The following is a 16059-nucleotide window of genomic DNA, read 5'->3' on the forward strand; positions in this document are numbered from 1 at the left end:
GGGTGCCCATGGGCTCAGAAACATGCTAGAGGAATTCACAGACCACACCAGTTTATCACATTTTTAATCTCCCTCCATTCCCAAAGTATCTCTGGTCAAGAAAAGGCAGCACTAGCAACCGCCGCTTTTGTCCTCCCTCAGAACTGTAATATTGCTAAACAAGGGCCCCTCTTTTAAATCAGCAAATCCTACATTTTGGTGGTTAAACTACACCATATATGGTCCACCATCTTTTCCTCCACTGCACCTAATTACACAGTGACATCTAGCTACACAAAATTCACACATTTGTCTAGATGGCATTTACGTCTGTAAAGACTTGGACTTTTCAGCTTAGAGAAAAGGAGACTCCGTGTGTGTGTGTGTGTGTAGGATACAGATCTATAAAATCATGACTGGTGTGGAAAAAGTGAATAAGGAAAAGTTATTTACTTATTCCCACAATATAAGAACCCAGGATCACCAAATGAAATTAATAGGAAGCAGGTTTAAAATAAACAAAAGGACGTTTTTCTTCACGCAATGCAGTCAACCTGTGGAACTCCTTGCCAGAGGATGTTGTGAAGACTAGGACTTTAACAGGGTTCAAAAAAAGAGCTAGACTGATTCATGGAAGTTAGGTCCATCAATGGGTATTAGTCAGGATAGAAGAATGGTGTCCCTAGCCTCTGTTTGTCTGGAAGCAGATGACAGAAGAGGGATCATGTGAAGATTACCGGTTGTGCTCCCTCCCTCTGGGACATCTAGTATTGGCCAATGTTGGCAAATAGGCTACTGGGCTAGATGGACCATTTTTTGGTCTGACCCAGTATGGCTGTTCTTACGTGACTGCATTTCTGGGCTGCAGGACCTCAAAAACACCCCAACGGTAGAGAGGAATGCTGGGTGTTAGTTTCCTGACAGCCATTCATAGCAGCAAGAAGGTAAATTGAGGCAGGGGCCTTTTATTTCCTATTTGCACAAAGCTGCCATTAAGGAGTCATTGCTATGTTCTTCTCACTGAACACAGCATCCCATGATCCCTTCATGATTTTTTTCTTTGTTTTAGACCCAGATCCAGCTCTAGTTTCAACATCTGGCCAGTAGTTCATGTTAGGTCATAGGCTGCCAGATTGGAGCTTGTTTGGATGTAATTTCTGGCCCTCGTGGAAGTCTTTAGCAACTGGCACCTAGCTACCCCTCAACCTTTTTCTTTGCTAAATTAAAAACAGGAGCTCTGGGATTTTCTGTCTGGCTCTTCTGAGCTCTCTTGCCCCTTCCTCAGTGTCCTTCTGAAATTAAGGACCCAGGTTTCTGGGAGGTTGGAATTGGAGACCAGAGCCCCTCTGAAGCTCTGACAGAGAACCCAGGAAGTTGAGGACAGCTGAGTGTTCTATGTAGAGATACTAAAGGGGGTGGGAAGGCAGGTGAAGCTCTAGGTCTCCACATGCAGCTGGAATTTATGACCTGACACTTTCTTCACCAGGAACTTAGCCAGGTTCTGGAATTCCTTCTACAGCTCAGAAGGTATAAATGGGGAATTGGGCCCAGTGAGGGGAGGGGAAACCCCAGGCTGGGATAATTGACTGATGGGCACCAACAGAGCCATGTCCCACATGGCTCATTCCCCTGCTTCATCCAGCCACTGGCTGCCACCATCCCCTTTGTCATGCCGGCTCCTGGAGATCTTGGCTTCTGGCTGGCCAGTCTCTGTTCTGGGGGCAGGAGAGTTCTCCAGAGGCCAGTATCACTGTGGCTGGCTCCACCCCAGCTTCCACCTGGCAGGAAGGAGTGGAAGAGCCAAGACAGGAAGAGAAGTTGGGCAAAGTGACCAAAACCAGGCTCCCTGCCAAAAGGAAAGCTCCAGCTGCCAGGAAAGAGGCCGTGTAGTCCCCAGTCATGTCCTTCAGCCAACCTGGAACAGAGAAAGGAAAGAGTTATCTAGAACACCACCAGGACAAAACAGGGTGATCTAGAACACATGGGCTACGTCTACACTGGCACGATTTTCCGAAAATACTTTTATCAGAAAACTTTTCCGTTAAAAGCATTTTCGGAAAAGCACGTCTAGATTTGCGGAAAAGCATCCTACCAGAGCACTTTTTGCAGAAAAGCGTCCGTGGCCAATGTAGACACGGTTTTCCGCAAAAAAGCCCCGATCGCCATTTTTGCGATCGGGGCTTTTTTGCGGAAAACAGTACTGTGCTGTCTACTTTGCGCAAAAATTTTTCGGAAAAAGACTTTTACCCGAATGGGAGCAGCATAGTATTTCCGGAAAAGCACTGACGATCTTACATGAGATCATCAGTGCTTTTGCGGAAATTCAAGCAGCCAGTGTAGACAGCTGGCAAGTTTTTCCGCAATAGCAGATGATTTTGCGGAAAAGCTTGCCAGTCTAGACACAGCCATGGAGAACACAGAGCAACCTAGAACATAAAAGGTGGCCCAGAATGTCACAAAAGCCCAGGGTGGCCTAGATTACTGCGAGGTCTAGTTGGTTGGAGCAGGGGGAACTAGGAGCCATAACTGTTGGGTTTCATCCCCATCTCTAGGCCTGTCCTTAGGGGCTACCAAAAAGGATTGGAGAGGCAACTAACATCAATCAGGATGCTATTGATGTGTCAAACACTGGTCCCAGGACCAGGGTGGGGCCAGGGAATCTTGACTCCAAGAAGCACCAAGTCTATGGCTTAAGCTGAGAGAAAAATGGGTAGGGTTGGAGACTGATTTACAGGGGTACAGGAGCTGGTTTCCAATGAATTTCATGGGAAGAAAAGGAAGGCAGCCTCAATCTACCAGAGAATGGTGCTCCCAGAAGCCCGCCAATGCTCTCCATCATCTGCAGCAGCCCCAGCGAGCTGAAGATCCTTCCAATGCCCACGATCTCCGGCAGGATGGAAAAGACCACAGGGGTGAGCGCCCCAGAGAAGAAGCCGTAGCAGATGCTGATGGCCATCAGGACCGGGTAGCTATGCCCCAGGGGCACCAAGGCCAAGGAGATGCCAGTCAGGGAAGTCCAGGCTACCAAGATGTGGACGAGGCGGAAAGCCCGACAGTCAGCAAGCCAACCTGAGAGGAGGCGGCCACACAGGTCAGCCACGCCAGCCACAGACATAAGGAAGGCAGCTTGGTATTCATCATAGCGCAGCTCTCGAGCCTGGGCCACCAGATGGACATAGGGAATAAAATAGCCGGTGTTGATCAAGGTCACGGCCAGGACAAACCTCATGAAAGGCCAGTGGGAGAGCAAAGGCAGGTCAAAGAGGGTGGAAAGTTTCTCCAGACAGTTCTCATTAAGGTTCACAGGTCTGGCCAGGTCTTCCTTGAGGGTCAGGGGGCGGATGAGAGCCCCACACACCACCAGGTTGAAGGACATGCCAGCCACAACCAGGAGGGCCCCGCGCCAGGCGTAGGTGTCCACAAGGAGCTGGAAGAGCGGGGAGAAGGCGAAGGAGGAGAGGCCCACGCCTGTGAATGCCAAACCTGTAGCGAAGGTCCGGCGCTTCTTGAAGTAACGGGAGACAGAGGCCACAGAAGGTGTGACAACCAAGGCCCACCCGAAGCCTGCCAAAAGGAGGGGAAGGGGTATACATAAAATACATAAGTTGGGGCTGCACTTGGCTGGAAAGAGCCCTCCCCCACCTTCCTGTGCCCCCCACCCCCGGGGTTGTATGGTGTTGGCAACTGGCAACACCCACCTTTGCCTTGTTTTTTCCAAAATGGCTGCCATGCAGCAGCCATTTTAAGTGAAGCCCAGTTTCTTCCTTCTCAGCTTAAATGATTATGCCCTCCCCAACAGCATGGCCCCTGCACCACCATAAAGTGATGGCCATTTTGAAGGAGGTGGCCATTTTGAATTTTGCTCCGCTCCTTCTCCCTTTCAAGGGGTGGACATTTTTAATAAGGTCCCTTTTCTTTCGATGCCTCCCCCATGGTGCCTTTCAGTGACACCCATTTTGACAAGATCCCACTCGTTCCCTCTGTGGCCCCACAGTTCCTCCCATAATAGCAGCCATTTTTGACACAGTCTGGTTCCTTCCCTGGGTTCTTTAGTTCTCCCTCTCCTCCCGCCAGCCCCCACCACCTTAGAAACCCTCGCTTGAACCCCACTGATATGTCTCCCTTCCCCCACGTTCTACCCCTGCACAAAGATATAGCTGTGCCAGTTGTCATTTTGGGTCACATTTGGTATGATTAGCGTCTGAACAGGGCTGACTTTTTTGGGGCAAGGAAGAATTGTGATGAAGAGCGTCAGGAAGGGGTCATTTGAAGATCATGTGATTGTGTTCTTCAGTGGCATGGGAACATTTTTAAGAGTGGGGTGCAGTGTTCCCGGGCATTTAGGCAGCCACCCAACAGAGTCAGGTGCTGCTCAGCTGATTATCAGAGTGCCCAAGGCATAGTTTTCTATTTGTGGTGCACATCCACATATGCCTTTGTGCACATAACACAATTTATTCTGCACACAGATGAAAAAACATTAGAGAGCACAATGTTGAGGGGTCTGATGTCCTCTCCCCCCTTTCCTCCTGTCCCTTTTCCCCCCACAGCTGAGCCTGGGAGCAGAGCCCAGGGTGTGTGAGGCCAGCAGACAGAGAAGTATAAACCACTGTGTGTAGGAAATTTTAGCTAGTATCTACTAGGGATGTAATAGTGTAGTCATTTAACCAATGAACTGATAAGCAAAAGCTTATAGGTTAATGCTATAGATTACACGCACACACATACTCTCTTCTCCCCTTGCCAGCAAATTTATTATCAGGTTGGCCAGCAGCCTGGCTCAGTCCCAGCTTGTGCAGGGTCCATGACCTACCCCTGCTGCGATTCTGCATTTGAAGTGTATTAGAAGCTGGTGGGCAGGCAGCCCGGCTCAGTTCCAGCTTGTGCTGGGTCTGGGAGCTCAGGCACCCTGCCCCCGACAGGGGCTGCTGCCACTCCACACTGCTGCCTCTGTATCAGAGGAAGCAGCATGGGGCAACAGGCAGCTGGTCCACAAGGGGAGCCGGTTTTTTAAACTGGCTCCCCTTGCAGATCAGCTCCCGCCTGGCAGCCCACGCTGCTGCCTCTGATACAGATGCAGCAGCACAGAGTGGCAGGGGGCCCCCTCGGGAGTGGGGCCAGAACACACTGGCTGCCAGCCCCCACCCCCGGGAGTACAGAATAGTAGAGTAACCAAGAATCATCCATGAGGTTAAACGACTATTCAATTAACCAATATTTAATATCCCTAGTGCCTACTTGGCAGTGCATTTTATGTCGCCTGTTGTCAAGCTAGGCAAGGCTCTAGAGGAGTTCATGGACCCAGGGCTATCCATGGATGGAGCAAGAGTCTGGGACAAACCCCTCACATCACTCCAACCGCTGCCCCCACCTTTTCCTGCCCTTGCTGCGCCCCATCTCATTCTGCCTCCACTCCTTCCTTCAAGCTCCCACCCTGCCCCGCCTCTTCCCTCCCCACCCCCAGTCCATCCACTCGCCCGCCCTCCTGCCCCAAGTCCCCTCCACTGAGTGACACAACCCGGGAGATTAGCAGAGGGACCTGTCACAGGGGTCAGGCCCCCCAGCACTCACCACTAGCAGCATAAAGTGGAGCAATCCGGCCCCAGCCCACTCCACTCCCCCAAACCGGTGAATGCGGGAGGCAGTTCCACCCTTTCCCAACCCCCCCCTTGAGTAACAGTGGATTAACAGGGGTCTGTGGCCGGCAGCAGGGGTCAGGCCCTCTTGCGCTCACCGGTAGCAGAGGAAAGCGGAGTGACATGGTTGGGAATTGGGGCTTGGAGCACATGGGGCGGGGTCGCTCTGCTTCCTGGGGCCTTCAACCCCTGCTGACAGCACCAGGCCCCACCTCAGTAGGCATCTGAGGTGCTCAGGGCCCAGAGCGGCCATCCCACCACTGTCCTAGAGCTAGTACATCCTGAGCTGTCCTCCTGGAAGACTTCTGCATGTCCCTGGATCAGAACCACTGCTCTAGCATCCGGGAAACACGTTCAAGGGAGAAAACTGGGCAGGCGGACAGATGGCAGAGCAGGAAGAGGGGAAAAAAAAAAAAAAAAAAAAAAAAAAAAAGTCCAATCATTTCTTCTCCATGTAATAACCAAACCCAAGGAAAGCAAAAAGGAATTTCACCCATGCGTAAGTGGGATGATCCCGTCAGTGTGAGCCCAAGGGGGTAGGGCAGAACAGCACCTATTACCCACACCTCCCAGTGGCTACTGATGCCTTCTCCATTAAGCCACTGGCATTCTGAAAAATCACCGCAGTAACATCAGAGCATTTGGCAGGTGGAAGTCCCCACAGCAAGTATCAGGCAATCTCCCCCAGGACTCAGCCAACACTGGCACTAAAAAGACGCCCAAGTCTGCCAGCTTCCCGCCTAGCACCCTTGCTGCTTAGGAGAGGCTCTGGGGTTGCAAGACCTGCTTCACACCTTGCTAATTCCATCCTTAATGCAATGCACAGTGGAGGTTATCCAAAAACCTCTGCACCTTAGGCAGCTATAAGCCAGACTTTTGGAAACCCCATGGTGCACTGGTTTACCCAGAAGTCTTTGCTCCGAGTCTTGAGCAAGAACACTCCTGGGGGGGGGGCAACTGAGGCAGGGGGCTCAGGATGGGACCTACCTGAAAGCAGCCCGATGCTGAGGTACAGGTGAGTCAGGCAGGTGGCGAAGGAAGCCAGGAGCATGCCCAGCCCTGAGAGGAAGCCCCCGGTCATCACCACAGGGCGTGCGCCGTACTGGGTGCTGAGGGCACTGCCCACTGGACCTGCAAAAGATGGCAGAGAAACACCAGACAGATTCCCATTACCCAGTAATTCAGACTTTGGGGGAGGTGTGGGGTTCTTCTCCCACCTCCAAACTCACTTGCAAACTGCTGCACGGCAATCCCGATGGAGGTGATCCAGGACACCCGCCAAGACAACTCCCCGAAGTACCCTACAAACTCCATGAAGAAAACACCGAAGGAGCGGATCACCCCAAACACCAGCGCGGACTGGAAAAAGGCTGCCAGAACCACCATCCAGCCCCAGCCCCCATCGGGGGGTTCAGGATGCACCACCAGCATGGGGCTCACTGTTGGAGAGAGGGATGTTAGAAATGGCTCTGTTGTCCTGGAGTACAGCTTCTCTGGTCCCAGCAGGGGGCGCTATTGGAAGCGGGGAAATGGGGGCAACCCCTAGCTCCGCCAGTCCCAGCCTCTCCCAGCAGAGGGTACTGTGGGGCACAGGGCAGGGGAGTTGACAGTGGAGGGTACTTCCCAGTTCCTCTGGTCACAGCATCCCCCAGCAGAAGGTGCTGTGGAGTATGGGTCAGGAGCCCCAGCCATCAGATGTACAACAAGACCCATTTTTCTCTCTTTTCTCTTGGGCCAGGGAGGCAGGAGGAAAAAAAAAAACCAAGCCTTGAAAAGTCTCACCCTCCCCCCACCCCCGGCTCAGAGATTGCCACATCCTGGAGTGGCTGGCCACCCCCCTACAGCAGCCCAGTGGTTCAGAACCAACATTTTCTCCCTTTGGCTCAAAAGGGGTCAGGAGTCAACTCTACTGGCACCTTTAAGGCATCACAGCTACTGACGATGGATCCGGGCCCCCCCACCTACCCACAAAAATTCCATCCACCCCCTTCCCAGACTCTGCTCCATGCCCAGGGCTCCCCTACTGTCGATCCTCCTGGAAGGAAGACCAGATTCCACTCCAATGCTCGGCAGGCTAAGACCTGGAATGGGCAGCACTCAGAAAAGGGGGCATGGCGCAACTAGCTATAAACCATGTCCAAACTAGTGGTCCCTGTAAGCTGTGTGGTTGGGCAGATGCCCAGGAGAGATTCAAATGCTGCCATGCTGATTAGCAGAGCACCCACAGCCAGCAACATGTGTTTCACTGGTGGTGCACATCTGCACATGCCTTGGTGCACATAATAAAATTTATTCTGCTCATCTATATGAGGAAAAAAAAATTCCTGCAGGACAAGAGTAACGTCATCATGTCATCTGCATCCTCATGTCACTGCCATCACCACCCATTGTCACCCTGAGCTGGCTTGCTCCAGCTCTGCTTCACACCCTGGGAGGCTGTGCTACGGGGAAGGAACTGCTGGGGCTGGGTCCCCTCCACCATCTGAGCCCAAGCCCCCTGCCCCCAGGCCTCCCCTCATCCCCTCCACCATCTGAGCCTGACATCCCTAGCCCCATCATCCCTTCTGCCAAGGCCCTACATCCCCAGGCTGCTCCTGCCCCCTGGCCAGACACCTACCCCCAGAGAGAGGGGGGTTGGCGAGCATAGCAAGCAGAGGCACAGCTCCCTAGTGGATGGGGAAAAAAAAGTATCGAGGGAAAATTGACTATCACTCACTTTGGGAAATTGCTCTGATTTCTAATGCTTGCCATTAGAAAAAACACACCTTTCCAGGAGAGACAGGTTAGCATTAGCATGGCTCTACAAGACATTGGTGAGACCTCACCTGGAATGCGGCCTCCTACGTTCGAGACAAATGAATTCAGATGAGACTAGGTGCAAAGGGCGACTAGGATGAGCCATGAAATAGGTGCAAAGGGCGACTAGGATGAGCCATGAAATAGAACCTTGTACATGGAGATTTAAGGAGTTTGCAGCTTAACAAAACAGAGGCCATAGGGAGAGATGAGTGCCCTCTACAAATACAACAGTAGGGAAGGGAGAGAAGTTATTCAAATGAAGGCCCAATAAGGGCACAAGGGTATGAACAGGCTTTCAAACTTAGGATTGAAATCAGAGGAAGGTTTCTAACCAAGAGAGGAACCAAAGGGAACAGGGGAGGCAAAAAACCCCTAACTTGTTTTAAGACTAAACTGGATACATTTATAGAGGAGACGGTGTGATGAGATTGCCTACAACAGCCTATGGCCAGATACCGCCAACAGTTGACGATAGGACACAGGATGGGGAGGGCTCTGAGTTACTTATGAAAATTTTTTCCTGGGTGTCTTGTCCACGTGCTCATGATGAGTTTTCCCCAAGGTCGGATCAGCAAACACCCTGAAGGTTTTTTCTATCTTTCTCCACAGTGTGGAGCTTGGGTCACTTGCTGGTTTGAAGTAAATGGTGGATTCTCAGTAACTCAGACTTTAAATCAATATTTGACTGAGCCAGAGGTGAGAAAGTGGTAGTCCATCCAGGCCAAAGGTGTTTCACAACCTATCCCCACCTGATTACCACATCTCATTCTCCTACCCGCACCTGTCCCATGATCTGTGGATTCTAAGTCCTGTGGTCTTCTCATCAGAGCTCCTATATAACCTGGTGTAACAAAGTGGGGGTTGAATTCACTCTGTTTGCTTTATGTTGCATGTAAATTTCTACTGTCCTGTAATAACCCCAGGTGTATGCCGGTTTCCTTGGGCACTGCACCAATCCCTAGATGTGATGGAAGTTTGGGCATGACAACCTTCCCCATGTACACAATGGCAGATGCTTTCTAGAACCTGAGCCTAGAAAGGCATGTGCACGTAACCAGGTGACACCTTTTGCCTGGGAAGCTGGACAGAGGCTGGAGGTGGGGCTGTGTGCAGGGCTGGAGCTGGCTTCTGGGTGTGTGAGTTAGTCTCACCGGCTTGGGGAGCATAGGACCCATGGCTCTAAGTCCCCTCACTCTCGGGTGGATTGTACTGACTGCTTGGTGCATATACAAATTTTATTCTGCACATGGATGGAAAAAATCCATATATAGATGGAAAAGATTAGAGGGAACACTGGATGTCACCATGGTTGAAGTGGGTGGGAAAGGACCACTGCCCAGATAGGTTCTCAGCCCCAGCTGCCCACCTCATGCCCAGGGCTCTATATGTGGCTGTGGTCCCTGGCCAAGGGTCTGGTCCCACCTCTAGCTGCAGGATTGGGGGCAGAAAAGATTAAGAGAGTGAGAGGTAAAAAGGTTGGGGACCTCTGGTCTAGATAATACTTAGTCTTGCCATGAGTGCAGGGGACCACAGGGGACCAGACTAGAAGGGAAACTGTTGTAATTAAAGGCTTTCTTAATGCCTTGCATTTCAAACCCTTTAACCAGGTTGCCTTCTGCTCTGGTACCTTGAATAAGAGTTTATCCATATGTGGAAATGAGAACAATTTTAGACTGGCACAAAGTGGTCTAAGACGGATCAGAACGAGGCCCTTAATTCTGAGTCTCCAAGACATTCTGGAGTAGCTCCGGCACTTAGAGGTTTAGCTGATGGATTTTCGTTCACACTTTCATTCCTTGCTTCCCGCCCTCCACATGGCCTGATTCTACTTTCCTGTTACCTGGCTCATCTTTGCACAATGCAAAATCCACTTTCAGCACAGATTTAAGGGCACACCGCTCTTACTCCAAATTAGCTTCCCCGTGCAGAAAGACCCCTTAAGAGGATCAGAAGTCACCTTGCAGTGACCATTAAGGGTACAGCTATGCTACAGAACAAGGTCAAATTAAGATATGCAACTTCAGATAGCTGAGGCTGAAGTAGCTTAAGTTGACTTTTGGCAGTCTATGCTGCAGGAAGTCAAAGGGAGAACACTCTTCCTTTGACTTTCCTTACTCCTTGTGAAAGCAGGGTTATCAGCATGGACCAGAGCGCCCCCCTCACTTTGAATTAGCTGTCTTAACTAGACCAATTCAATCCCTTGAAGATCCACAGCAGCCATGTCTATCTTCCTCTTTAGTGCAGATTAGGGCTGTGAACTAGTCATTCCACCCCCCCTTGTTGCCTCTATCAAAAAGAGGCAGTGGGGGGTAGAGGAAGGAGGTTCTTCACAGTGGCAGTGCAGTGTGGAGCCTGGGGCCAGACTCCAGGCTCTAGAAGGCGCTGCAACTTTAACATGCTTCATGCAGTCCAGGGCCAGCTGGGACTCCCCTTTGACCCAGGGTTCCATGGGGTGCTGCTGCTTTGAAATGCATCAACTATTCAATTAGTCAATTACTCAAAACGTAACATCCCTAGTAGCAGACATAACCTAAGAGCAAATCAGCAATAACCTGACCCCCTCAGACCCACAAGCATGCTTAACTGTTTAATCTTGCAACTAGAGTGTTATTAACATCTTAGTTTCAAACACAGAACCTCTCTTGGCAAGCACAAGGCAGCCTCTTAGCTCCCCCCAGAGGCCTCCTCTGTGCAGCCTCATAGCCCCTCCAGACTTCACGTCTCCCTTGCTGCCCTCACCAGAAGTGACTTGCCCCAGAATCAGCTGCATGGAGCTACTGGGACATAGTGGAGAGAGCGGGGATAAGGGACCCCAGCCAACACTCATACACTGCTGCTGGGGGAGGGGATGGGGATTAATGTATGGCCTTCCCCTCCCCCACAGACACAGTAGGGCTGTGGCCATAGTCAAAGTCTATCTAACGGCAGCAGGAAACCAGAGATCCAAATAGCATTTCCTCCCTTTCCCCAGGCCAGGCCGTAGGCGACCTTCCCCGCCAGAGGGTGGACGTTACACCTGTAGATCAGCCTGGTCTCCGATCCGCCCCCCCGCCCCGCTCCTTACCTGACCGAGCATCTCACCGGTCTTCGCTACTCGCCCGAGAAAGCCAGGGCAATAACCCCTCCCCCACTTCAGCAATCCCCACCTGAACGTTACAGTCCCTACACCCCGGAGCCCCCTAAAGGTGCGAAGATCAATGAGCCCCCCCCCAATCCCCGCCCCCATCAATCCCCGGGCGCTACATCCCGGCCACTCGCTCACGTGGCCCGCGGCCGCAACCTTCTTACAAAATTCCAAAAGGGGCGGGGCGAAGCGGCCGCGCGGAGCCCAGACCACTGCTGGAGGGACATGCCACGCCCCTTTCGCGCCACGTCTCCGCCCCCTCACCCCACCGGGACCGGCTGTTTGTGCGCAGGCGCGAACAGGTGCGCTGAGTTAGGCACAATTTGCAGGCACGCTTCCTTCCCCCCCCCGGGGCAAGGGGAGCTGCCATGTGCCCTGTGCTGAGGAGGCATGGTTTGGGGGCTATGGGGCTGCACAGAGAGGGGGATGGGAGAGCTATGGGCCGCAGAAAGGGGGATGGGGCTCTAAGGAGCAACAGAAGTGAGACTGGGGGCAAGGGTCCGTGCAGAGGGGGAAAGGCAAGGCTGGGGCAGCACAGAGAGGACAGCTGGGGGCTGCCATATGCCCTGAACAGCGGGGGCTTCTGGGGACCTGGAGATGCCCCCTACTGAAGTCCATCTCCCCATGGTGAGGCAGTACCTGACTGGTATTGTTCAGCCTGTTCTCACAAGCCTCCAGTGACCTCCCTTGGGCAACAGACCCAACACCCCCATCTCCCAGGAACGCAAGACTGATTTTCTCCTCCGTCTCCCTTTGCTGCGGACGGAACCAACCCCACCTTACCTGCCCCTTGTGTTAGAAAAAAAATTGCTCACCCAGTAAAAAAAGTTTGGCCAGGCCGCTCTTGCTATAGTGGGCAGACTCTCCCACCCATCACCTTGGCTTGAGAACTGCAGGGGGGGGGGGGACTTACCTGGTCTCATGAAACCTGCACAATTTCAGCCCAACCCCTGGGACACAGACCCCCCCCCCCCACTTGGTGACCATTAGGCCATATATGGTAATATGCAAGCACGGGAAAGCGATGTGCGGGTTTGGGGATAAATACCCATCACACAGTTGGCTCTAGGAGGTCTTCGCAACACACGTACCACCGTGCGTGTGCCTTCCCGAATACTTCAAAGCGCTGCTGGCCTGATCAACTGACCAGCATATTGGGAAGCATTATGAAAGGGCTAGAGAATAAGATAAATGGTATTGCGTCTATATAAATCCATGGCATGCCCACATCTTGAATACTGAGTGCAGATGTGGTTGCTGCATCTCAAAAATGATATATTAGAATTAGAAAAGGTTCAGAAAAAGGCAAGAAAAATGATAAAGTGTATGGAACAGCTACCATATGAGGAAAGATCAATGGGACTTTTCAGCTTGGAAAAGAGAGAACTATATGATATAATATATGACAGAGGTCTATAAAATCATGACTGATGTAGAGAAAATGAATAAAGAAGTTTTTGGTCCTCCTCCACTCGCCTGACAATTGCTGACGTTAGATTTTTGTTGTCTTATTCTGCCCTTACAAAAACTTTCGTCTGCTCCATTTGGGGTAATCAGCACTTTGTTGCATACTGCTGTCTGAGTTACTTGCTTCTCTAAAAGCGGGGTTATTGTTGGTCATCAAAAATAAAAACAAAATTTGATTGCTCTCCTGTATCTCACATTGCTGCCTTTCCTTTACACCTACAATTAAACTGGTGCTCATTTGACATATTCTGGGTAGGCCTCAATACCTTCCATTCAAATCCTCCTGTGTTAAATGAGACACTTTAATTACAATAACTTTATTTCCCTCTGTGCTTATGCATTTGCTATTTGCTCATTTTCTATTTGTTTTCTTTTGGGTATTGTTTAGCACTTGGTAATGGTCCTATTAAATCTATTTGCTAATGGTTTCCTGGTTTATAATATTCTGGGTTATATGCTCCATAGGCATATTTTAGCTGATTCATGCGTTTAGTACTGTGACAAATTTTACAGGCTTTATGTATTTTTTCATGTTCTTTTACTCTAATTATTGATTCTCCTCCTGTATATTGTCCTATCTATTCTCTTTCTTTTTGTATCTTCAAGTGGCCTGTGCATTCATGTAACCATTTTATGAATGGATCCACTTCTCCTTTTTCTTTGTTTTTTTCTACTAACACTTCAAATTCTTGCAATTCTTTATCTAGTTGTTTGTAGTCAGGATTGTATCTTTCTTTATGGCTAGGGCAGTGGTCCCCAACCTTTAGAGGCTCCCGGGGCCACTCACGCGCTGGGCGCCCGGGGGCGGGGCCACGCGTCCAGGGGCACGCCAGGGGATGGGGATGCCCTTGCACCCGGTGCCTGCCTGTGCCCCAGGGCCGGGGCTGGAGCCGCCTGAGCGCCTTGTGCCGTGGGCCCAGGGCCAGTGCCGCTGCCTGAGCCGCGTGCCTGGGGCCGGCACCGGCGCCGCTCGAGCTCCTCGCGCCCGCATATGCCTGGGGGCTGGGGCCGCCCGAGCGCCGCGCACCCGGCGCTGGTGCGTGTCGCGCGCCTGGGGCTGGCGCCTCCCGTGCGCCACGCGCCGGGGCAGGGCCGGCCCAGGTTGTCGGCGGGCACACACAAATGCCCCGGCGGGTGCCATGGCACCTGCGGGCACCACGTTGGGGACCACTGGGCTAGGGATATGTTTCACTGATGTACCACTTACATGATTTCTAATTATGGTCTATATTTCTCTCCACCCTGCATGTGTTTCAATGTTTATATTCCCTTTTAACATTGTCTTTATACAATACATACTATCTATGCTTAATTCCCATGGTTCGTTAGGGTGACTCTCTTGTGCATGTTGTAGAAAGAGTTAGAATAAGATTACTTCTGCTTCTTGGGAATTCACTTTTTCCTTTAACACAATAAAGAACTTGTTTTCACATTTGGTACAGTAATATCTTGCTTTTGCTTTTCTCCTTTTCGTGTTCTTATCTGTAAATATCTAGGGTGTTTCTGTTATTCCTGGTGTAGCTTTTGGGGCCTCCCAGGGTACTAAATTTTTTCTTAGTTTAACGTTTGACTAACTTACTAGCTAGCTATAATTCAGTTTTTCTTAAGTATTTTTCTGGCCCTCAAAGGTTGGTGGTATTATTTCCATGGTTAGCCATGCTAAAGCTGACACCCTTGGGGCATGTAAAGTAAGACCCACACTCGCCATTAAAAAGTACCTATCTTTTATTTTATTTAAAACCTATAATAGTTTTCCATATTCACCATAATGTCTTTGGGGTCCGTTAAATTGCAAAATCCATCTATCTACCTTTTCCTGTTTTTCTCCTTGTGTTGCACTTCCTGTTACCCACTCTTCATTTCAGTTAAGTTGTAATTCTATCGGGGGTCCCTTAGGGTCCCACCTTTTTAATGGAGTGGGGTATTTCAAATCCTGGTTTAACTCTATTAAGGCTGCTTGGGCTTTTTCATTCTAGTTAACTAAATCTTTCCCTCCTTTTAATAATTTCAATAAGGGTTTTATTTTATGTCTTAACTGTTGAATACTTGCCTTATTATAATTTACTATGCTTAAAACTTCCTGTAGCTGTTTGCGGGTTTTCGGAGGGCTATTTAACCACTTACTTACACCATTGGGGTAAGTTGTACCTATTGTTATTTTATTTTCTATCACCTGAATTCCTAGAAAGGAGTATTCAGTTTGGGCTATAGTTATTTTTCTTTCGTTTATCTGCCATCCCTGAGTGGTTAAGTGTTCTATAACTTCTCAGTTTTTTCTCGTGTCTTTTCTCTTATTAAAAGGTCATCTACATAGTATATTATTCGGGGATCTTGTTCCTAACCTCGTTGACTAAGAGCATACCTCATGGCATCTGTTGCTAATGCTGGTGAATTTTTATAACCTTGGGGTAATACGTTCCACCTACAGTATTTTCCTCCAATTGAAAAATTTAATGCTCCTTTTTTATCTTTTATAGGTATACTATAAAACATATCTTTTAAATCTATTAGTGCTCCCTATTTTAATTCTCCTTTTGCTTTTAAATATTGTTCTTTAGTTGGTTTGTCCCAGGGGGTGGTAAAAGTAACTGGTTGTATTGTTTCATTTATTTTTCTATAATCTATTACCATTCGCCATTTTCCTTTTTCTCTATCCTTCATGCTGGACTCTTATATTGGGTGTGTAATACTTGTTCAATTTTTCCTTGATCTAGTAACTCTTTTAATAACTGATTAATGGGTTCTTTTCCTTCTGCTTTTGTTGGTATACTATTTACCTTTTGTGATCTTAATTTATTCTCATCAATTTGTGGGATATGTAATTTTTCATTGGATATTTGTATTGGTAATACTGCTTTTAAATTCTGTCGTATTGCTGGATTCTGTATTATTATATCTATGCTTAATATATTCTTTCCCTCTAGTACTAACGTGTTTTTTGTTACATTCTGTCCCTGTTTTACTTCTATTACCCTTGTTCAATACATTTTATCCCCATTTAGTCCTGACACTCATATTTTATGTTTTCTTTTTCTATGTGGTACTTTTGCTTAA

The 16059-nt window shown here is 49.6% G+C and overlaps 1 protein-coding gene across 3 annotated transcripts; it reads right to left on the reverse strand.

Annotated features, from left to right (window-relative positions):
• Nucleotides 1-47: 47 nt before the first annotated feature.
• On the reverse strand, nt 48-11694 carry LOC102447290 (monocarboxylate transporter 13-like). 3 transcript variants are annotated; one of them, XM_075908007.1, is made up of 5 exons: nt 11677-11694; nt 6845-7054; nt 6603-6746; nt 2776-3543; nt 48-1894 (listed from the first exon to the last, which is right to left on the reverse strand). In XM_075908007.1, the coding sequence occupies exons 2-5, from the start codon at nt 7044-7046 to the stop codon at nt 1647-1649; spliced, it is 1362 nt and encodes a 453-aa protein (XP_075764122.1). In that variant the 5' UTR covers nt 7047-7054; nt 11677-11694; the 3' UTR covers nt 48-1646. The 3 variants fall into 3 exon arrangements, with proteins under 3 accessions (XP_075764122.1, XP_075764121.1, XP_075764119.1); XM_075908006.1 differs by lacking the exon at nt 11677-11694 and adding an exon at nt 11479-11638; XM_075908004.1 differs by lacking the exon at nt 11677-11694 and adding an exon at nt 9196-11458.
• Nucleotides 11695-16059: the final 4365 nt, after the last annotated feature.

Source organism: Pelodiscus sinensis, chromosome 24, assembly GCF_049634645.1.
Source record: "Pelodiscus sinensis isolate JC-2024 chromosome 24, ASM4963464v1, whole genome shotgun sequence".
In the NCBI taxonomy this organism is placed as follows: Eukaryota; Metazoa; Chordata; order Testudines; family Trionychidae; genus Pelodiscus; species Pelodiscus sinensis.